The 24321-nt window shown below is 35.3% G+C and overlaps 3 protein-coding genes across 3 annotated transcripts in view; 2 read left to right on the top strand and 1 right to left on the bottom strand.

Annotated features, from left to right (window-relative positions):
- Positions 1-902: 902 nt before the first annotated feature.
- LOC135132032 (juvenile hormone esterase-like) lies at positions 903-8314 on the top strand. Its single transcript, XM_064059947.1, has 7 exons — positions 903-1115; positions 1159-1284; positions 1332-2037; positions 2085-2263; positions 2308-2455; positions 7937-8069; positions 8120-8314. The coding sequence occupies exons 1-7, from the start codon at positions 939-941 to the stop codon at positions 8247-8249; spliced, it is 1599 nt and encodes a 532-aa protein (XP_063916017.1). The 5' UTR covers positions 903-938; the 3' UTR covers positions 8250-8314.
- LOC135132023 (centrosomal protein of 131 kDa) lies at positions 8275-15966 on the bottom strand. The gene is made up of 7 exons (XM_064059939.1): positions 15887-15966; positions 15726-15842; positions 15547-15679; positions 10331-11158; positions 10056-10284; positions 9903-10007; positions 8275-9853 (listed from the first exon to the last, which is right to left on the bottom strand). Exons 1-7 carry the CDS (start codon positions 15944-15946, stop codon positions 8329-8331), a joined length of 2997 nt encoding a protein of 998 aa, XP_063916009.1. The 5' UTR covers positions 15947-15966; the 3' UTR covers positions 8275-8328.
- Positions 15967-16131: 165 nt separating this feature from the next.
- The window catches only part of LOC135132035 (TWiK family of potassium channels protein 7-like), a 300939-nt gene continuing 292749 nt past the window's right edge, over positions 16132-24321 (top strand). Inside the window, exon 1 of the mRNA XM_064059952.1 lies at positions 16132-16269. The gene's annotated coding sequence lies outside the window, so the exon portion shown is untranslated. The remainder of the gene's footprint in view (positions 16270-24321) is intronic.

Here is a 24321-nt window from a genome sequence, read left to right as displayed (position 1 = left end):
CGACGAGTTTAAAAAAACATGACGAGTTCATGGTTCCGTACCAAAATTTTCGAAATATTTGGTTTCGAAGTCGGATTTTTAAAATATGTACTAAACATGCAAAAAAATAAACTCAAACAAATTGGATGTTACCTATATGGTCACCACACAAATTTTTGGATGCAGTACAGCTGTTTGTGAATCTACATTCTCTGTTTTAACCAGCATTTTAACCAAGTACCGTACTAATTTTTTGGACTTCTACAGGTTTTTACGAAAATTTAGCGTAAAAAATCGACGTTTCCAATTATTTTAATGTTCTTTCAAATATAAAAACTCAGAAAAAATAAAGTAGTTATCTGAGTGTATTATTAAAATATAAATATTTACATGAAGCCCCCTCTGTCGACAAACTTGCCCCCCCTGAATAAGTTTTCTAGCTACGGGGCTGTGTGTAAACTCCGTTTTAGCTTTCGAAATTTAGTTGGTTTGTGGCGAGGATTTAGTATTGTTGTAGCAAAGGAGAATGTCAGAACATACACAAACTCTATTTTATGTTGCGGTTTTCTCCTTTGATTATTAAATTGTTGGTTTAGTCTATAAATAAGGTATCAAAGATATTGTTAGCTTTGGCTTAAATATACCACCGTTGTGTAGTGCTTTGAAGCGAGTTTCATTTTCTCGATTCGATGTTGCACTGACATCTAATTATAATAGAGATATATATCTGGGCGGACTATTGATTATTACGTACATGTGAAAGTGAGCAATTGTGTTAGAAATGAATCTTCTAGGCTCGTCTATAATTTTGTTAAAATATGTAAACCAGTCCCAATTAATAACATGGAATTGCCTGAGTACATAAATACCCAATAATCGCACTTCCAAGTACTCAAGGTGATAAGATAAATATTCATGCAACGTAAACAACAACGTTACTTGAAAAAGTTCGCTCGAACATGAAGCATTTCGTGATTTTTCTGCTATTTGCAGCCACCCACCAACAAAGTCCTCAGGTCACCACCCCCCTTGGAGACATCGTGGGCTCGCTATTAACAACACGTCTCAACAAAACCATTTATGCCTTCAGAGGTATACGATATGCCCAGGCACCCGTTGGGGAGCTACGATTCAAGGTAAGAACATTTTCACACAGATTTACATAACTATAGAAAGTAGCCCCCGGTGCCTGTCGAAAAATGGTCAACTGTGTACAACGCCACCACCGACGGTCCAGTCTGCCCCCAACCCAGCGACGACCCAATTTCCGAAGACTGTCTCCTCCTCAATGTTTACACCACACAAGTAGGTCGATGTCACTCAATTAACATTAATACCATATTTATCTGTAGCTGCCAGATGGTGGTACCAATCCTAAGCGACCAGTCATCGTTTTTATCCATGCTGGTGGTTTTTACAGTGGTACAGGTCGTAGTGACTGGGCAGGGTCACAGTACTTCCTTGACCAAGACATAGTACTAGTTACGATTAATTATCGTTTGGGTTCTTTAGGTTTTATGAGTACCGGCGAGGACGTACCGGGGAATAACGGTCTGAAAGATCAGGTAGTGGCATTAAAATGGGTTCGTGATAATATTGGGGCTTTCGGCGGGGATTGTGACTCTGTTACGTTGTTTGGGTACAGTGCAGGGGCTTGGAGTATCAGTTTGCATTTAGTTTCACCCATGTCCCAGGGGTTGTTCCATAAAGCTATCCTGGGGAGTGGATCGGCGATTGGTCAATTCGACTTACCCCGTAATCAGCTGGACTTGGCAAAAAAGCAGGCCCGCTTTGTCGGGTGTCCTGATAATGGTACGGTCAACGACATGGTCGCTTGCTTGAAAAAAGTACCAGCTGAGACACTCGGGAATACTTTGCCAAGATTTTCCGAGTTCAATTATGACCCCATTATTATTTGGTACCCAGTAATCGAAGACGACTACGGTCAAGAGCGCTTCCTGTCCGACGACCCCGTCGCTCTTTTCCAAAAGGGCAACTTTTCCAACATCCCCATCGTCACAGGAATAACCCTCCAAGAATTCGGCTACGAAGCCTTCGGCAAGTTCTCACCCCAACACAAACACAACAATTAACACAAATTCCAGATATAGTAAACAACGCAACTTTGCTAAGTCTTCTTAATAACGACTTCGAAACGTACGCCCCGATCGCTTTTCTTTACGAACGGGGGACAGCAAAGTCCAGGAACATCAGTGCGGCCCTCAGGAAATTCTACCTGTGCGACCAACCCCTAACAAACGCATCCCTTTCAGGACTATCACAAGTAAGTCTCCAACTTCCCTGGCGGCATTCTCATCACGATTTTAGATCTACGCCGACTCAATCATCGGATATCCTGTCAACAAGCTCGCGAATCTAATATCGGAAAAAAGTTCGCAGAAAGTTTATTATTACGAATTTACATACAAGGGGCGCTATAGCCACTTCGTTCTTCCAGGAACTAACGAGACTTGGGGTACGTAGAACGTGGTAGCATTGTTTAAGTATATTATAGTTGGACAACCTAATACAAATTTTACTTCGCCTAAATAGTGAGCTTTAGGACAAGGTATCCAGGGGGCGTGGGACAAATTTTTCGTCAACCCACATTTTCACTGCAGTGAGCCAACGTATTAGGTTTATTTTACTCTACATCAGATGGCGCCATCAAACATTAGCAAAGGCAAACACCCTTCACTCTGCTCTTATACGAGGAGTTATCCATAAATCCATAATTAACATTGTTCCGTAAACAGTAATGTGTATAAACATATATGTACAAAATATGAAATTATACTTGACATAAAAAATATGAAGCAACGCGTTGTAACGTGATACGAAAGAATTGAATTTAAATGCATTTGACTCCTATTTTTATTTGACTATATCTTAAGACTGACAGAAACTTTCCAAGGGTTTTTAAACTGGTATAATTGTTTAGTTTTACAAGATTAAAGTAAAACAAGATTTTAAGTAAAATGTAGATTCGTGGTTTTACAAAAATATTAACACAAAATGAAAATATGTGTTCAAAGTAAATAACAGAATGACATAAACTTTCGGCGTTGACATTACAAATAATTACAAGAGGGAAAAAAACGCATTAAGAACTTTAGAGGCATGTTTGTAATATCGAGTTGTTAAAGGCTGCTTTGAAGACTGTTTGTTTCTATGAAAAACAATTGCTGTTATCCGACATTTTGGTAGATTTTGTTAAAAAAATACGAGATAACTAATTGTTTCTTGAACTAGTTTCCGTAACTTCTAAAATTTAAAAAGGATACGCCGTTCTGCTGTAATAAAATCTAGAATAAGGTCAAAATCACACTAATATTACATCTGATTTTGTTAACCACATGAATATAATTTACATTAAAATAAGTTACGGACATTGTTTGAAATGTTTATTATAGTTCGAAAACAAGATAAAATAAATAAATAAATAAATAAAATGTGCAGTTTATAAACTTCAGAATTTTAGTAAAAATATAATCATGTTTGAAGCTTTATTTTGTCTGTTCGATTTTAATGGGTGTGTTGGGCCCCTCTCGGGATATAACATCGACATCAGTGCACCGACCCAACGTTCTTCAACCGATGGGATGATTTATTACTTCCGTTATGCTGGCCCTACACACAGCGATTTGGTTTTCAGATTTTCGGCTAGCTCTGCACGGTGACATCTTAGATCATATAATAAATAGATACCAATACTCAAACTGAAAGGTGTGACTAGTCATGAAGCTATCTGTTGTCGTTTTCTACGTCAAGGGAAGTAGTATAATGCTATCCTTGTGTGATCACCACATCTTCATCTTTGTTATATGCATTTCATCTGTATATGTCTATTTCACTTCCATCGTTGTACCGCACCAGCGCAACAAATCGTTTTTGACAGATGTTTCTTCTAACCTCTCTTTCGAGTTGTTGTACAAAAAACAATTTTAGAGTTTAGAACAAAGATCCTATTTTAAGTGATGTAGTCATAAAGGATCACAATTGCTGCCCAATAATTTACTATTGCTTTCGTTATCTACTGTGAATTATTTATAAAATCAAGCTGTCAACATCTTTCTTCCGAAGTTAGTTCAGACATACTTCCTAAAATTTAGGCGCGCAAAATTCAAATAGTGATCAGGCAAGGATAGCTTCATTGTAATCCTTCCATGCACGAGAGAGATGTGTGACAGGAGGATGTCGTCACAGGCTGTCCTAGGGAAAGAACACGGCATGGTGGTATCTATTTATTATATGATCTAAGAGTGACATAGAGTATTTTGTTCACGCGAGCATCAAAAATATTACCCCGAAAGCACTTCTTCAAGTGTTATTTTTTTTAAGATGTCATATTTGTCAGCGTTTCCAAAATTTTCTTCTTTGCACAGGTCAACTAATTTTTCGTAAACCGCATTTTAAAATTTTTGTTATTGTATTTTTTACTTTTTAATTTTCTAAGGCATGAAAAAATCCCATATAGGTTTCTATGAATTTATTAACGAAATCAACTGATAAGTTGCGCGCCAGTTTGTGTTAATTAATACCAATAGTGATTATGATAATTTTATAATTATCATTTTAATGAAATTGTGTTCTTCACTTCGCGAACGACAGCAAACAATTTAAAATTACCGCTAGTCAAGCATCTAAAAATCCATCTCTCCCAAATATGTCTTTCTTGGCACGATTTGTAATCCGAAGTCTCCCTCCACATGCAATTTTCCGTCGCCTGAGAACTTGTTTGATCTACAGACCAAAGCACACTCAGGCCAATATCGGCTTTAAGCGATTTATCTATAAACCGATATTCGTTAGAGTTGATGTGATACACATCAACTACGAAGAACTAACCCATTTCGACCATTGGACTTTAAAACGAATAAGTGAACAAAGTTCTTGAACATCTTAACAATTTAATACATAATGTTCCCGAATGACAAAATTTACATTTCAAATTGTATTATCAAATTACACTCTCCAAAATTTGTCGAATTTTACAATAGTAAAATTGTAGTTTCGCCCCGTTTACGGTTTATGCATCCGTGTCGAGTTTTCAGCTTAGACGTCAAGATTTTTGGAAAAAAAATCAACATTTTCCAATTTATAATGTTATTTAAATTTTAAAAAGTAGAATAGTCCTGATCTTGTGATTTATACCTAAATACGCTATTGGGATTTTTCGTCTTGTCGATTTCTCGATTTTTCAACTTTAAATGTCTCAATTTTTCAATATTTCAATTTTGGGCTTTTCCGATTCCTCCATTCTTTAAATTTTCTATTTCTTGATTTTTTTATTTTTCGATTTCTCAATCTTTCGATGTTTCAATGATACGATTTCTCAATTTTTGTCCTCTTCAATTTTACGGTTTTTAAATATTTCGATTTTTCAATTTTCAAATTTTCACGTTTCTAAATTTTCAGTTTGCCGATTTCTAAAGTATTTTTTTTTATTTGTCCATTTCTGGACTTCCTAAAGTTTAGATTTTTCACATCTTCAATTCTTCAATTCGATTTCTCAGTTTTCCAATTTTTTAATTTCTCAATTTTTTGAATATTTCTTTCAGTTATGAGATTTTTCAATATTTCAATTTTTCGACTTTTCGATTTTTGAATTGACGGATTTTTTTGATTTCTCGATTTTTTACTTTTTGGATTTTCAATTTATTGTAAACTTTAGATTTTTCAATTCTGCGACTGTTTAATGCTTCGATTTCTCAATTTTTAAACTTTTCGATGTTTTAATATTTCATTTTTTTAAATTCTAGGTTTTTCGATATTTCGAGTTTTCAGTTCTTCTATATTTCAATTTTTCAATTTTTCGATTTTTTTAATTTTAATTTTCGATTTTCCAGTTTTTCTTTTCTAAAATTTTTCGATTATTCAATTTTTTATTTTCTCAATTTATTGAATTCAGATGTTTCGTTGTTTTGATTGTCCAATTTCTCAATTTTTCAATTTTTAACTTTCCTTTTCGGCTTCCGACTCCTCAATTTCTCGATCCTCCGATTTTTCGATTTCTCGAAGTCTCAGTTTTTGAATTTTTCGATGTTTCGATTTTTGGGTTTTTCGGTTTTTCGATTTTTTTCTTTTGAGCTTTTCAATTTCTGGATTTTCCAATTTTTCAATGTCCCGATTTTTCAATTTTTCAATTTTTCAAATTTTTGCGTTAAATTTTCAGTTTTCTGATTTCTCAATTAATCTATTTTTGATTTTCCCACTTCTCAAAGTTTCGATTTTTCAGTTCTTCAATTCTTCGATTTTTCGACTTCGCTTTATTGGTTTGTCGATTTCTCAATTTTTGGATATTTCTTTCAGTTTTGATATTTTTCAATACTTCGATTCTTTCATTTTTCGACTTCAAGATTTTTCTATTTTTTATTTTTGGATTTTCAGTTTTTTGTTTTTTATTTCAATTTCTCAATTTTTCAACTTTTCCGTATTGTAATTTTTAAATTTCTAGATTTTTCGGTTTCTCGAGTTTCCAGTTCTATATTTTAATTTTTTAAATTTCCGAATTTTTAAATTTTTTGAGATCTCAATTTATTGACATTCGGATGTTTCGATGTTTTGATTATTCAATCTCTCGCTTTATCAATTTTTCCATATTTAAGTTTTCGATTTTTCGATTTTGGCCTATTTCGGTTTCTCAATTTTTTGATTTTTCGATTTCTCGATGTCTCAATTTTTGAATTTTACAATGTTTCGATTTTTCGATTTGTTGGTTTTTCGATTTTTTGCTTTTCGGTTTCTCGATTTTTCGATGTTTCGATTTTTGGTTTATCCGATTTTTCAATTGTCCAATTCGACTTCTCGATTCGTTGATTTTTCAGTTCTTCAGTTCTTCAATTTTTCTATTATTTGGGTTTTTGTTTTTCACTTTTTCGATTTTTTAAGTTTGCGATTTTTAGACTCTGCTTATTTGACTTTTCTGTTTCTCAATTTGTTAATTTCCCAATTTTTTGATATTTCGTTCAATTTTGTGATTTTTCAGTTTTTCGATTTCTCAATTTTAACTTTTCAATTTTTAAATTATTAATTTTTTTCGATGTTTTGAGTTTTCAGTTCTTCTATATTTCAATTTTTCAATTTTCGGAATTTTTAAATTTTCGATTGTCCAATTTTTTTTTATTTTTCGATTTTCCAATTTTTCGATGTTTCGATTTTTGAATTAACTGATTGTTCAATTTCTCGATTTTTAAATTTTAGATTTTCCAATTTTTATTTTTTTGATTCTTTTATGTTTCGATTTCTCGATTTTACAATTTTTCCATATTTGAATTTTTTAGTGTTTTAAATTTTCGATTTCGAGGATTTACTGTGTCACAGTAGTCATCAGTCATTACTCATAAAGAACGATTATTGCTGTGCGTTAAAATGCCTACATACTGATAAGCACGTACATACAAGACACATTTAAGGCTGTTTTAAGTCTGCTAGATATAATTTTTGCAATTTTAAATTTATTTCTTGATGTCTAAATTGTATATATTTATATGGTGATGAATATTTTGTGATACAATCTTAGGATAAAATGCATTTTAGTTTCAAAGATAATATGTATTTAATGATTTGACTACTGCTAATGAAAAAAATACGTAAGAAGGTATACTGCGATAATATTAAATTTTTGTTACCTTAACCTTGAAACAGGTATGCACTACATATACATATATTACATATATGCAAAGTCTTCAACACGTACGTTTGCTTATTTTGTGACTGCTCCCCGTACAACGTAGTGATTAATACGTCCGTTTACTACCTTATCGACATCACGTGCTTACGGACTATTTTTACCCCCTTTCGTAAGGTACCGCCACTTCATAGTGAAGCGAGTGAGATGTAAAATATATATTCATTCTTTTCTACATGGGAAAGTGATTGTCCGTATAGGTTGTCCAACTATAATATACTTAAACAATGGTGGTAGTATTTTTGTGAGTGTCGTAAATTTTAACAGGCCCCGTCCACCACGACGATCTAATTTATCTCTTTTATATTTTACCTTTGTTTCCTTTCTTTAACGAGGATTATCCGGAGAGGGAAATGGTCGAGAAGCTAACTCTGTTATGGACTACTTTCGCCAAAACCGGGTATTGGATTTTGATAATGGTGATGTTGGGTTGATTGTTTATTGTTTTAGTAAACCGATCGCGGGGGTTGAGTGGGAGGGGTATAATGCGTCGACGAGGAAGTATCTGGAGATTGGGGAAGAACTGAGCGTCAAGGAGGGGCTGCATCGGGAGAGATACGAGTTCTGGGACAGTCTTTAAGTCAATAAATTGTATCGACTTAGTCTGTATATTTTATTAGAATAAAGTTAAATTGTAATGTAAAAGTTGTAAAATTATACTACTTGATTAGATATTCCTTTCTTTGTTGTTCCAACATGTTCTCCAAATATGAACACTTTTCTTGCAAGGCTTTGTGGTCTCGGGTTAGTTCCTCCAGGACTTCGTCTTTCCGCGCAATTGCAACCTTCACTCTGGAATATAGTTGTTGTATCTCGTTTTCTCTGGAATTCTTCACCGTCGTCAACTCCATTTCCAACCCTTCCATCTCCCGCTTTAACTCGTTCTTCAAAATCTCCCTCATCGCTTCTCTTTCGTCTTGTAGCTTCACAGTTGCCGCTTTTGACACCTCCAACTGACCCTTCAAGTGTTCAATTGTCGCTCTAAGACTAATAATCACGTCTTCTTCATCCACTAGTTTCTTCTTAACCTCGAGATATTTATTTTTAGCTTCTTTCTCGCTCTCTTCCAAATCCGCAATCTCCTTGTCGTACTTTTCCCGTAGTCTCTTGATCCTATTTTCCGTCGACTGTTCCAGCTGGGTTTTCGTTTCACTGGCTTCTGATTCCAGTCGCTCGATCACGCTCTCGATCTCTTTGTCTCTTTCTCGTCTACATTGCTCTCTAATCAAGGCTTCTTTCTCCGCCAAAAGCACGGTTTGTTGCTTCTTGTAGTTGTTTTGCCACGTCTCCATCTCCAAGCTCGCCGTCTCTTTAACCAACTTAATCTCATTGGCATGCCTCCTAATCACCATCTGTAGTCTCTCTTCAAAATCCTCCTGTGCTTGCTTTATCCCTCTCTCTTTCTCATTATTCGCCAGAACCTCCCTCTGCTCGCACTCCGCAATCCTCGCCGCGTGATCCCCCAGCAGCCTCCTTCTCTGCTCCTGCAACCCCTTCTCTTCCGCTTCCACCATCTTCTCGTACCTCACCCTCATAACCTCCCTCTCGTGCGCCAACGCCTTCTCCCGCTCCTCCACCAGCTGCACCCTCAACGCCTCGCACTGCTCCTGCGTCCTCCTCGCGTTCTTCAACTCCAGATCTTCGATCTCCTTGCGATGCAGCATCCGCAAATCCGTCAACTCCTGCTGCTGCCTCTTCTCCAAGTTGTGCAACTCCGGCTCTATACTTTTCACAGTCAACTCCTTGATCTTCTGCGTCTTGGAATCGATCCATCTCTCCCGTCGCAACTTCTCCCCGGCAGCCGCCATCTCCTTGACTTTCTGCATCTCGACGTGGTTCTTGTGCTCGATGGCTTTGAGGTTGGATTGGTGGCGCTCCTCGAGGGATTTCATTTCGGAAACGAGACCTTCGCACTGTTGGTTGAGGGATTTCTTGTCGTTGATCAACTGGTCGATGAACTTCTGGTGGCGCTTGATCGTGGCTTCGTAGTCTTCCTTCTGGGTTCGGAGGGTGTGTTTGAGGGTTTGGTCGGTTTTTTTCGTGGAGGTGACGATTTGAGCACGGAGGGAGGAGACTTCGGATTGGAGGAGGGCAATGGAGGACGATTTTTCTTTGAGTTTGAGGGACAAGGAGACGATTTGGTGGGCGAGTTCTTCGGGGGTGAAAGTCAACAAGTCTTCGAGTCTGCAGACAAGTCGAAGTAGCAAAAGTGTCAAAAGTGTGACCGTCTCACCTCGGTATTGTGTCTAATTTGATTTTTGGTCGTTCTTCGACTTTGACTTCGGTTAGGGGTTTGGAGCAGCTTCTGTCCACTTCGTCTAGAAACGAAAGAAGCTCCCTGGAAATGTTAAGTCAGTGGAAGTACTAAACAATATTAAGTGACTACTTATAGTTTGACGACGAGTGAATAGAAGTGTGAGTTTTGGTGTTATTGTCGTGTTCAGACACAACAATGTTAGGTTTCACATTTTTGATAGTTTGGTCTGACTCTAAAATCGTTTTCTGAGAATCCGAAAACTTGGTATCTTCATTTTTGTGATCTTCCACGGTCAATGGTAACGGTTGACCCGAAATCTCTGAATCAACCAACTGTTTCATCGTTTCCATCTTCAACTCTGCAAAAAACGATTATCAAAAAGAACCCCCAAAACGCGATATTACGTGATTTCTTATCTTCGTCTTCGAGAACTTTCAAAATGGCTGCGATGTCGTCGTAAGTCGGACTATTAGGGGTCGTTTCGGTATCGTGTTGAGGAACATCGTGCGAAATATCGACCCCAGTCAAAGACATGCTCTTCTCCAATTCATCTATGTTGTTCAAAAAATCCAAGAAATTCGTCTTCTTCTCGGGTTTCTTCGACAACCAAGTCTCGACTTCGTTGTTTTCGCAACTCTCTGCATAATCCGGATCCGCTCTAATCGGAGTCGCCGTAAATTTAACCTTGGGTTTAGGCGAAGCTTTGGTTTTTTTCTTGGGACTTTTATCTTCAACGTTTCGGAAGAAATTGTCAAACTTCTTCTCGCTGTCGTCCTTGAAGAGATCGTCGATGTCTAGGTCACTCAAGTTGGGGATTTGTTTGGGATCTTCCCATTCCGCTTCTGTGTCTTCGTTCTTTTCGTCTATCCAGTTCTGGATGTGGAGCTTCTGCACGTCGTCTCGTTCGTCTTTGTCGTTTTGGCTGACGTCGTCCAACGTTATTAAATTGATAGCTGAATCGTCACTGGGAGCCTTCTCGATCTTGTTGTCTGCACTTTTCTCGCGCTCTTTGTCGTACTTTAGGGTCAAATAGTCGTGGATGGCGCTGACACCTGGATCTTCGGTCTTAGACGAGTCGGGTTTTTTGGGGAGAGGGGGTTTAGAAACGACCCCCGGAGTAAGAAGACGCTCTTCTTTAGTTTCTTCGCTTTTACTCCCGGAATAATTCCTCCAGGACTTGATCGGTTCGGACAGTAAATTTTTGAGGAGAGCAGCCGACGATAACGATTCGTCTGGAAATTTGATATTTGTTTTTAACAGCCACCTGGGATTAAACGGGCGTAAATACTTTATGGTTCTTTCTAGTAAACTTGCGGTTGTTTTAATGGACGAAATTAGAGTGTTTGTTCAATAAAATTATTTATGTATTTGTGAGTCATTTTGAAGTTTATGAGGAAATCAATGGGAGGCCCGTGTGGGGGTGGGGTGGATGTCGTCATTATGTTCGATAAAAGTCTACTTTATCGCATGTGAAATATATATGTTTAATGGTGGAGTGAGAGTTGGGAAGTTCGTCGGGAATTTAATTTAAAGAAGTTGGAGTTAAGTTTATGTGCGTAGTGCAAAAATATTATTTGTTGGAGATGAGGGAATTCCAGATATTCGGGAACTCGAACTATGTCTGGAGGTCAGCCTGAAATAATTCCGGGAACGTGAGCTGTATACTCGAAATCCGCAAAACGCAGCCCCGTAGCTACGGTGGGGCAAGAGGGGGCTGAGCCCCCCCTAGCAATTGTGGTTGCCCCCCCTGGAAGACTTATACATCATAAATTTCAAATTAGTAATAAAATTTCAATATAATGCCGATTGCCGAAGCATATTAACTGGCCCCACCCGCTCCACCTTTATTTTCTTACAGGGTATATTATTTGGCAATATCACCCTATAAAAAAATGAACATGTCACATTTTATTCCATAGCCTACTATGTACTTGAGAAAAGTCAAAAATATTATATGGATTTTCTAAAAATTGAGCTTTTATTGAAATGGACAAAAAATCGACAAAAAATTCTGAGATGTAGATCTCGATGAGCTTAATCAAAAAACATAAGGTCTTGATGGTTCCAGACCAAGATTTTTCAAAAATTCGGTTCCAAAGTCGACATTTCAAAATTTCTCAAAAATTACATTTCTTTTGGCGGTTCTGGAAAAATTGTACGAATTTTCGAAAAAATAAAACCAAAAAAAACATTTGGAGATCGAAATCAATAAAAAGATCCCTTCTGCTAGTTTTCGAAAATGCGTGGGAAAAGTCAAATTTTTTTTATAGATTTTCAAAAATTGAGCTTTTGTTGAAATTGGCTAAAAATCTACAAAAAATTCTGAGATGTAGATCTCGACGAGTTTAGTCAAAAAACATAAGGTCTTGCTGCTATTCGGTTTCCAAGTCGACTTTTTAAAATTTCTCAAAAATTATACTCCTATTTCTTTTGACGATTCTAGAAAAATTTTACAAATTTTCGATCAAATAAAACCAAAAACAACATCTGAAGATTGAAATAAATAAAAGAATGACTTTTGGTAATTTTTGGAAATGCTTAAGAAAAGTCAAAATTTATTTAGTTTTCAAAAATTGAGCTTTCGTTAGAGTTGACAAAAAATTCTGAAATATAGATCTCGATGAGCTTAATCGAAAAACATGTTCATGCTCCCGGAGCAAAATTTACGAAATATTGGGTTTCTACGTAAAATTTCTAAAAAATCTCAAAAGTGACTTAAAAAAAAGTTATTTCTTTATGCGATTGTGGAAAAATTCGACGAAATACCAAAAAAATAAAACCAAAAATAACATCTGTAGATCGAAATCAATAAAGAGATCCCTTTTGCTAATTTTCGAAGATGCTTGGGAAAAGTCAAAAAATGTACATATGGATTTTCAAAAATTGAGCTTTTGTTGAAATTAACAAAAAATCAACAAAAAATTCCGAGATGTAGATCTCGATGAGCTTAATCCAGAAACATAAGGTCTTGATGGTCCCAGACCAAGATTTTCGAAAAATTCCGTTTCAAAGTCGACATTTCAAAATTTCTCAAAAATTACATTTCTTTTGGCGGCTTTGGAAAAATTGTACAAATTTTCGAGAAAATAAAACCAAAAACAACATTTGGAGATCGAAATCGATAAAGAGATCCCTTTTGCTAATTTTCGAAAACGGTTGGGAAAAGTCAAGAACATTTTATTGATTTTCAAAAATTTAGCTTTTGTTGAAGTTGACTAAAAATCCACAAAAAAATCTGAAATGTTGATCTCGACGAGCTCAATCAAAAAACACAAGGTCTAGATGGTCCCAGATCAAGATTTTCGAAACATTCGGTTTCAAAGTTCAAAAATTACATTTCGTTTGGCGATTGCTGAAAAATTTTACGACTTTTCAACCAAATAAAACCAAAAACAACATCTGGAGATCGAAATCAATAAAGGAATCCCTTTAGGTAATCTCGAACGTGCTTGAAAAAAAGTCAAAAATTTGATACAGGTTCTCAAAAATTGCCATATTTCTTCCGTCGATTCTGGAAAAATTGTAAGAATTTTCAAAAAAATTGAATCCAAAACGATTTTTGAAAATCGAGATGAACAAAGGAGTCTCTTTTGATAATCTTTGAAAATGCTTGGAAAAAGTCAAAAATTTTATATGGATTTTCAAAAATTGAACTTTCGTAAAGTTGACAAAAAAATCTGAAATACAGATTTGGACGAGCTTAAAAAAACATGACAGGTTCATGGTTCCGGATCAAAATTTTCGAAATACTCGGTTTCGAGCTCGAATTTTCAAAATTTCTCAAAAATTACCATATTTCTTTTGGCGATTGTGGAAAAATTGTACGAATTTTCGAAAAAACAACCAAAAACAACATCTGGAGATCGAAATCAATAAAGGAATCCCTTTTGGTAATCTCGAACGTGCTTGAAAAAAAGTAAAAAATTTGACACAGGTTCTCAAAAATTGCCATATTTCTCCCGTCGATTCTGGAAAAAATGTAAGAATTTTCAAAAAAATTGAATCCAAAACGATTTCTAGAAATCGACATGAACAAAGGAATCTCTTTTGGTAATTTTCGAAAATGCTTGGGAAAAGCCAAAAATTTTATATGGGTTTTCAAAAATTGAACTTTCGTAAAAGTTGACAAAAAATTCTGAAATATAGATTTGGACGAGCTTAAAAAAACATGACAGGTTCATGGTTCCGGATCAAAATTTTCGAAATACTCGGTTTCGAGCTCGAATTTTCAAAATTTCTCAAAAATTACCATATTTCTTTTGGCGATTATGGAAAAATTGTACGAATTTTCGAAAAAATAACCAAAAACAACATCTGGAGATCGAAATCAATAAAGGAATCCCTTTTGGTAATCTCGAACGTGCTTGAAAAAAAGTAAAAAATTTGACACAGGTTCTCAAAAATTGCCATATTTCTCCCGTCGATTCTGGAAAAAATGTAAGAATTTTCAAAAAAATTGAATCCAAAACGATTTCTAGAAATCGACATGAACAAAGGAATCTCTTTTGGTAATTTTCGAAAATGCTTGGGAAAAGCCAAAAATTTTATATGGGTTTTCAAAAATTGAACTTTCGTAAAAGTTGACAAAAAATTCTGAAATATAGATTTCGACGAGCTTAAAAAAACATGACCGGTTCAAGGTTCCGGATCAAAATTTTCGAAATACTCGGTTTCGAGCTGGAATTTTCAAAATTTCTCAAAAATTACCATATTTCTTTTGGCGATTATGGAAAAATTGTACGAATTTTCGAAAAAACAACCAAAAACAACATCTGGAGATCGAAATCAATAAAGGAATCCCTTTTGGTAATTTCGAACGTGCTTGAAAAAAGTCAAAAATTTGATACAGGTTCTCAAAAATTGCCATATTTCTTCCGTCGATTCTGCAAAAAATGTAAGAATTTTCAAAAAAATTTAATCCAAAACGATTTTTGGAAGAAATCGAGATGAACAAAGGAATTCTTTTGGTAATTTTCGAAAATGCTTGGGAAAAGTCAAAAATTTTATATGGGTTTCCAAAAATTGAGCTTTTGTTAAAGTTGACAAAAAATTCTGAAATACACATCTCGACGAGTTTAAAAAAACATGGTTGCGTACCAACAGTTTCGAAATATTTGGTTTCGAAGTCGGATTTTTAAAATATGTACTAAACATGCAAAAAAATAAACTCAAACAAATTGGATGTTACCTATATGGCCACTACACAAATTTTTGGATGCAGTACAGCTGTTTGTGAATCTACATTCTCTGTTTTAACCAGCATTTTAACCAAGTACCGTACTAATTTTTTGGACTTCGACAGGTTTTTACGAAAATTTAGCGTAAAAAATCGACGTTTCCAATTATTTTAATGTTCTTTCAAATATAAAAACTCAGAAAAAATAAAGTAGTTATCTGAGTGTATTATTAAAATATAAATATTTACATGAAGCCCCCTCTGTCGACAAACTTGCCCCCCCCGAATAAGTTTGCTAGCTACGGGGCTGGCAAAACGCACATGACGTCATCGATTTTTCGGACTGGACGTCGTCGGTTAACATCTAGTACTCAAACGAATGTTCCTTGAAAGTTGCAATCCATTTAGGAACATATGAGTTTGTTAAGTTAATCGCCCACCCACCTTGAACGCTCTCCAGACTGTCAATACTCTGCTCCCTCGTCGAAACCCTCGAATTCAACCTATTAAGGTAACTACTGGGAAGATACTCAGCCGAAAAGGGTCGTTTACTCTTGAAATCTCCGTCGCCATCATCCTGCAACAAAAATCTCGTCCTGAGCACCTCCGCCATCAACCCTCACCTTATTCAGCGCCAGAAGGGGCACTGCTGACACAGGCCTCGAATAGAACCTCGTCAACATCGAGCTCTTCGAGCTCGCCGTGCTCGCCTTGCTCGGGGGTCTCGCCTCCAAACAAATCTAAAAAAAATCATTAAAACCTAAACAAACCAGCGCCCACCCACCTTGCCCCCGTCCAGTCGCAGCACCCCGTTATCATCCCGCTTTAATTGTTTTCCCGACATAACTCCAAACGTCAACAAACACTCACAACAAACATCGCCATGGCAACCGCTCGTTAGCAGATGGCGCCACTCTCCAGCAGTCGCTACCGCGCCACTTCGAAAAGTAAATAAATAGCGACTAATTAGCGCGTGCAACAAATAGGAGCAGTTCGGGGGCGGCGGGTCCGAACTGCAGCGTCCGAGCGCGGCGGCGGCGTCGCTCGAGCGTCAGTTGTTCCGCGCGCGGCGCCCGAGAGCGACGTCCAGCGTCGCGACGCTCCGTGATGCCGACTAGCGATTTGCGAGAAGCGCAGTGAGTGGCTTAGCTGTGGTCATCGCTCGCAGTGAGTGCTTTCTTCTTGGTGTTTAGATTAGGGGGTGATTGATGGGGGCGGGATTTCGGGGACGACTTGGCGATTTTATTGGGGGAGTTGTGGGCGGTTTTGAATTATGGAGGCACTCTCTTCTACCTAGGAAAGTGGAGGATTAATCGCGGGATTTTCTCGGATACTTGAGGTTCAACGAGGGTAGTTTTTTAGAGATCAGGTGGAGCCGGAGTGTATTATGTATGGTGGCTTGGGCGGAAATGGGTGTAAGAAGGGCGTTATTACGGATGAGGGAAGTTCGGCCGTTTGGCGAGACTTGAAAAATTACGTCACGCGCCGGGTTTACGTCATCGACTCTATTAAACTTTGATTCTTACACATCTTTCATTAATAACGATACTAAAAAAATGTTAATTTTTACGTGTTCAGAATCTCTGCACCTTGTCCGGTTCATAAAAACGCACTTTTCCCAACGGTCCCTCTGATTTAATTAAAATTAAAACGCAAAGAGTTCCCGTATGCCGTTGGCATCCTAACGAGCAACATTGTGTACAAATTGCAATATCTCTTGTCGTCCTTTGGGACCTTCCCCGGGATTCCTCCGCCTCTATCGTTCCGACAACATAAAAGACGTCGTATTAATGGCACTGACATTGCAGTTTTCAACTCTCTAGTTTTCCCATTATAGTTTTAAAACGGTTTCAAAGTCGCTCGAACTCTCCAAAGTGGAGTTCGGAGCAGAGGAGCGGCGTTCCTCGATCAAGAGAGCTTTTTAAAAACTGAGATTTTATTTATTCAAGAGATTATTGATTCCGTCGGGCGTGAAATGAGAGAATCAACACGAAACTCGAGAGGAGTTAAAAAAATATGAGTGGGAGAAATGAAGGCTGCGTATGAAAACACGGTTAATGCGAAGGGACCCGGAATTCGCTCTTGATTTTATTTTGAGTCGAAATAGCCGGATAATGTGCTGACTTAATGTCATTGGCGAAAACGCAGAATAACGAGGATGCACGCTGGACCCCTGAGGAGCCCAACTCGACATAACTGATTTAAACGAAATCGTTTGAGAAATTTAATCCAAACTTTAGTTTCCGGTTTGAAACTTTTTTCGACGGAAGCGTCGAGATGGGATATAATTTTTAAATGCATTAATTTAAAAAATTATGAAAAAAAATCTAGGGCGAGAGGAGTAAAAATGAAAACATGTTAAATGCGAAAATGGTGGAGGCGCCGAGCAAAAAGTATCAAAAAAATTCTAGGACGACACTGGAGCTAAATTAAAACGTACTAAATGCAAAGCGCGCTAGGCAGAAAATGTGCCGACTTAATGTCATTAACGAAAACGCAGAATAACAAGGCTTCAACCTGGACCCTTGAGGAGCTCAATCTCTCGATCTAACAACTTCAAGCGAAATCCACGCAGATTAAAAAATAAACAACGACCCTTTGAGAAATTTAAAGCCAGAATTTTTGAGCAAGTTGAAAACTTCATTTTTGTCCATCATTTGAAGAAATACGACAATAACCACATATTCGTGAACTTCAGAAAATCGCTGTTGAACCGATTTGAGAAGTTTAATTTTTGTACAAAAATGGTGGAAGCGCCGAGATCGGAACTATTTTTTAAAGGAATTAAGTAATTAAAAAATGATTTAAAACATCTAGGACGAGAATGTCACTAGAGAAAACGCAAGACCGCACGCTGAACCCCTGAGGAGTCCAATCTGGACATAACAGCTTTAAACTAAATCCACTCAGATCAAAAAATAATCAACGACCCTTTGAAAAATTTAAACCTAACTTTAGTTTCCGGTTTAAAACTTCAATTTTTTTCCATCATTTGAAGAGGTACGACGACAATAAGCACATATTTGTGATCCTCAGAAAATCATTACCGATTTGACAAATTTTATTTATTTTTTTTATATTTTGTGTTTTTTTCTTAATGTACATAGTATTCTTTGAACAACACGACACTCAAAAATATGTTTTTAATTTCTTGTGAAGAAATAAGTATTTTGCAGTTAAGCTCCGCCCCCTTGATTCACGGCGAATAAAAAAATCATCACAATTGAGATAGGGCGGGTGGGCGGGGTTTATATTTTGTCATTTTTTCTTAATGTACGTAGTATTCTTTGAACAACACGATACTCGAAAACATGTTTTTAATTCCCTGTAAAGAAATACGTTTTTTGCAGTTAAGCTCCGCCCCTTTGTTTCACGGCGAATAAAAAAAATCATCACAATTGAGATAGGGTGGGTGGGCGGGGTTTATATTTTGTCATTTTTTCTTAATGTACGTACTATTCTTAGAATAACAGGATACTGGAAAAATGTTTTTCATTTCCTGTAAAGAAATAAGTATTTTGCAGTTAAGCTCCGCCACTCACGGCGAATAAAAAAAATCATCACAATTGAGATAGGGTGGGCGGGCGGGCTTACATTTTGCCTTTTTGTTTTAAAATGTGTAGACTTCTTTTGACAACATGAAACTTAAAACATGTTTAAAATGGAAAATTTGTAAAAGAAATTCGATTTTGCAATTAAGCTCCGCCCCATAAAAGCAAAATTTTTATTTCCTTGCAAAAATGTACCCTTTTAACCATGTTTTAAGTTTCTTGTTGTGAAAAGATGACTATATATATTAAGAAAAAGAAGGAAAAATATAAGCCCCACCCACCCGCCCTATCGCAATTCTGACGATTTTTTTTTATTCATCGTAAGCCGAGGGCGAAGCTTAATTATAAAATCTTTATTTTTCCACGAGAAATTAGCATGAGAAATATGTTCTGCAGTAGTCGGGTTATAAAAAAAAAACTAAATGTATTACATAATTAAAAAAGAAAATCGAAAGAGAAGCTCCACCCATTCGTTGACACACCGAGGGGCGGAGTCTAATTGCAAAATCTATGTTTCCTTATACAAATTATCCATTTTAAACATGTTTTAAGTTTCTTGTTGTGAAAAGAAGTCTACACACATTAAAACAAAAAGGCAAAATGTAAGCCCGCCCACCCGCCCCATCTCAATTGTGATGATTTTTTTTATTCGCCGTCAACCAAGTGGGCGGAGCTTAACTGCAAAATACTAATTTCTTTACATAAAATTAAAAATATGGTTTTGAGTATCGTGTTATTCAAACAATACTATGTATATTAAGAAAAAAATCGAAAAATCTAATAATTAAAAATGAAAAGCCAATATATCGGAAAATTGGAAAGTCGAGGAATCGAAACAGCAAAAAACTGCAAAATTCACACATCTATTATTTAAAAACCGAAAGATTGAAAAATTCCAAAATTGAAATGACGAAAAGTTTGAAAATCGAAAAATTCAAAATCGAAATGTCAAAGGATCGAGAAATTGAAATATGAAAAGCCGGAAAATCGAAAGATTGAAAACAGCAAAAAAATACGAAATCGAAAATCAAAAGATCGAACAATCGAAACATCAAAAAATCGAAAAAGTGAAAAATTCTGAAATTCAAAAATTACCAAAATTGAAATGTCGGAAAACTAAAAGATCGAAACATTTATATTTAAAATATAAAAATTAAAAAATTCGAAAAATAGAACTAACGAACGACTGAAAGAGCGAAAAATCGAAAATTGTAAAATTTAGAAAAACAGAAAAATCAAAACATGGAAAAATTTAAGAATCAGGAAATTCAAAAATCGAAGTCGAAAAATCAGAAAACAGAGAAATCAAAAAATCGAAAATTGAAATTTAAAAAAACTGAAAAGTGAAAAATCGGAAATTCGAACATCTTTAGATCGTATGGTCATTCCATCATCATTTCATCAGTGGATCTCTTGATCTTCCAATTTTTGAATTTTTGGGCTTTAATTTGAAACTTTTACATTTTTCTAAATTTCGATCATTGGACCTGACATGACCTGACCTGACCTGACTTGACTTGACCTGGCCTGGCCTGACATGTTTTCACCACATGAAACTTAAAACATGTTTAAAATGGAAAATTTGTATAAGGAAATATCGATTTTGCTATTAGGCTCCGCCCCATAATTGCACAATTTATATTTCCTTGAAAACATGTACCATTTTAACCATGTTTTAAGTTTCTTGTTGTGAAAAGATGACTATGTATATTAAGAAAAAGAAGGAAAAATATTAGCCCCGCCCACCCGCCCTATCGCAATTCTGACGATTTTTTTTATTCATCGTAAGCCGAGGGGCGGAGCTTAATTATAAAATCCTTATTTTTCCACGAGAAATTACCATGTGAAATATGTTATTCAGTAGTCGGGTTATACAAAAAAAACTAAATGTATTAATTAAAAAAGAAAATCAAAGGAGAAGCTCCACCCATCCTTCTCGATCTCAATCGTGATAAATTTTTTATTCGTTGGCAGACCGAGGGGCGGAGTCTAATTGCAAAATCGATATTTCCCTATACAAATTTACCATTTTAAACATGTTTAAAGTTTCTTGTCGTGAAAAGATAACTACACATATTAAGACAAAAAGGCAAATTGTAGGTCCGCCCACCCGCCCCATCTCATTTGTGATGATTTTTTTTATTCGCCGTCAACCACGTGGGCGGAGCTTAACTGCAAAATACTAATTTCTTTACATGAAATTAAAAACATGGTTTTGAGTATCGTGTTGTTCAAATAATACTATGTATATTAAGAAAACTCAAATGGAAAAATCTAATATTTAAAAATGAAAAGCCAATATATCGGAAAATTGGAAAGTCGAGAAATCGAAACATCAAAAAATCGAAAAAGCGAAAAATTCTGAAATTCAAAAATTCCCAAAATTGAAATGTCGGAAAACTAAAATATCGAAACATTTAAATTAAAATACATATTGAAAAACCAAAAAAATGAAAAATATAAAAATTCAAAAATTCGAAAAATAGAACTAACGAAGGACTGAAAAAGCGAAAAATCGAAAATTGTAAAATTTAAAAAACTGAAAAATCAAAACATCGAAAAATTTAAGAATCAGGAAATTCAAAAATCGAAGTCGAAAAATCGGAAAACCGAGAAATCAAAAAATCGAAAATTGAATTTTAAAAAACTGAAAGAATTTCATCAGTGGATCTCTTGATCTTCCAATTTTTGAATTTTTGAACTTTTTAATTTGAAATTTTTCCATTTTTCTAAACTTCGATTTTTCTATATTTCGACAATTGGACCTGACATGACCTGACCTGACCTGACCTGGCCTGGGCGGACTTGTTTTCACCACATGAAACTTAAAACATGTTTAAAATGGAAAATTTGTATAAGGAAATATCGATTTTGCTATTAGGCTCCGCCCCATAATAGCAAAATTCATATTTCCTTGCAAAAATGTACCATTTTAACCATGTTATAAGTTGTGAAAAGATGACCATGACTATTAAGAAAAAGAAGGAAAAATATAAGTCCCGCCCATCCGCCTCGATCTGAATCGTGATGAATTTTTCATTCCTTGTCAGATCGGGGGGCGGGGCTTAATTCAAAATCTATATTTCCTTATACAATTTGTCCATTTTAAACATGTTTTGAGTTTCTTGTTGTGAAAAGAAGTCTACACACATTAAAACAAAAAGGCAAAATGAAAGCCCGCCCACCCGCCCCATCTCAATTGTGATGATTTTTTTTATTCGCCGTGAATCAAGTGGGCGGAGCTTAACTGCAAAATACTAATTTCTTTACATAAAATTAAAAACATGGTTTTGAGTATCGTGTTATTCAAACAATACTATGTAGATTAAGAAAACTCGGGAAATCGAAAAATCTAATATTTAAAAATGAAAAGCCAATATATCGGAAAATTGAAGAATCGAAAAATTGGAAAGTCGCGAAATCGAAACAGCAAAAAATTGAAAAATTCACAATTCTATTACATATTTAAAAATCGAAAAATTGAAGAATCGAAAAATGAAGGATCGAAAAAATGAAAATCGAAAAACTGAAAAATTCCCAAATTTAAATGACGAAAAGTTGGAAAATCGAAAAATTCAAAATCGAAATGTCAAAGGATCGAGAAATTGAAATATGAAAAGTCGAAAAATCGGAAGATTGAAAAACAGGAAAAAAATACGAAATCGAAAATCAAAAGATCGAACAATCGAAACATCAAAAAATCGAAAAAGTGAAAAATTCTGAAATTCAAAAATTCCCAAAATTGAGATGTCGGAAAACTAAAAGACCGAAACATTTAAATTTAAAATACATATTGAAAAATCAAAAAACTGAAAAATGCAAACAATTAAAAAATTCGAAAAATCGAAAAATAGAACTAACGAAGGACTGAAAGAGAGAAAAATCGAAAATTGTAAAATTTAAAAAACTGAAATTTAAAAATCAGGAAATTCAAAAATCGAAGTCGAAAAATCGGAAAACAGAGAAATCAAAAAATCGAAAATTGAAATTTAAAAAACTGAAAAAGTGAAAAATCGGAAATTCGAACATCTTTAGATCGTGTGGTCATTCCATCATCATTTCATCAGTGGATCTCTTGATCTTACAATTTTTGAATTTTTGGGCTTTAATTTGAAACTTTTCCATTTTTCTAAATTTCGATATTTCTATATTTCGTTCATTGGACCTGACATGACCTGACCTGACCTGACTTGACTTGACCTGGCCTCGGCTGACATGTTTTCACCATATGAAACTTAAAACATGTTTAAAATGGAAAATTTGTATAAGGAAATATCGATTTTGCTATTAGGCTCCGCCCCATAATTGCAAAATTTATATTTCCTTGAAAACATGTACCATTTTAACCATGTTTTAAGTTTCTTGTTGTGAAAAGATGACTATGTATATTAAGAAAAAGAAGGAAAAATATTAGCCCCGCCCACCCGCCCTATCGCAATTCTGACGATTTTTTTTATTCATCGTAAGCCGAAGGGCGGAGCTTAATTATAAAATCCTTATTTTTCCACGAGAAATTACCATGTGAAATATGTTATTCAGTAGTCGGGTTATACAAAAAAAACTAAATGTATTAATTAAAAAAGAAAATCAAAGGAGAAGCTCCACCCATCCTTCTCGATCTCAATCCTGATAAATTTTTTATTCGTTGGCAGACCGAGGGGCGGAGTCTAATTGCAAAATCGATATTTCCCTATACAAATTTACCATTTTAAACATGTTTAAAGTTTCTTGTCGTGAAAAGATAACTACACATATTAAGACAAAAAGGCAAATTGTAGCCCCGCCCACCCGCCCCATCTCATTTGTGATGATTTTTTTTATTCGCCGTCAACCAAGTGGGCGGAGCTTAACTGCAAAATACTAATTTCTTTACATGGGATTAAAAACATGGTTTTGAGTATCTTGTTGTTCAAAGAATACAATGTATATTAAGAAAACTCGGGAAATGGAAAAATCTAATGTTTAAAAATGAAAAGCTAATATAAAGGAAAATTGAAGAATCGAAAACTGGAAAGTCGAGAAATTGAAGCAGCAAAAAATTGAAAAATTTACAAATCTATTATCTAAAAACCGAAAATTTGAAAAATCGAAAAACGAAGGATCGAAAAACTGAAAATCGAGAAACTGAAAAATTCCAAAATCGAAATGTCAAAGGATCGAGAAACTGAAATATGAACAGCCGAAAAATCGAAACATTGAGAAATCGAAATAGGCCAAAATCGAAAAATCAAAAGATCGAAACATTTAAATTTAAACTACATTTTGAAAAATCAAAAAACTGAAATTTGAAAAAATTCAAAAATTCGACAAATCGATAAATAGAACTAACGAAGGACTGAAAAATCAAAACATCGAAAAATTGAAGATTTGAAAAATTCAAAAATCTAAAATTTAAAAAAACTGAAAAAGTGAAAAATCGGAATTTGGAAGATCTTTAGATCTTATGGTCATTCCATCATCATTTCATGTGTGAATATCTTGATCTTCCAATTTTTGGACTTTTTAATTTGAAATTTTTCCATTTTTCTATATTTCGATCATTGGACCTGACATGACCTGACCTGACCTGACTTGACCTGATCTGACTTGACCTGATCTGACTTGACCTGACTTCTTTTCACCACATGAAACTTAAAACATGTTTAAAATGGAAATTTTGTGTAAGGAA

Source organism: Zophobas morio, unplaced genomic scaffold, assembly GCF_036711695.1.
Source record: "Zophobas morio isolate AGI-343-1 ecotype UQ-CSIRO unplaced genomic scaffold, CSIRO_AGI_Zmor_V1 ptg000021l, whole genome shotgun sequence".
Classification (NCBI taxonomy): domain Eukaryota; kingdom Metazoa; phylum Arthropoda; class Insecta; order Coleoptera; family Tenebrionidae; genus Zophobas; species Zophobas morio.
Note: the sequence above shows the minus strand (reverse complement) of the source record. Positions and strands in the feature narration are given on the sequence as shown.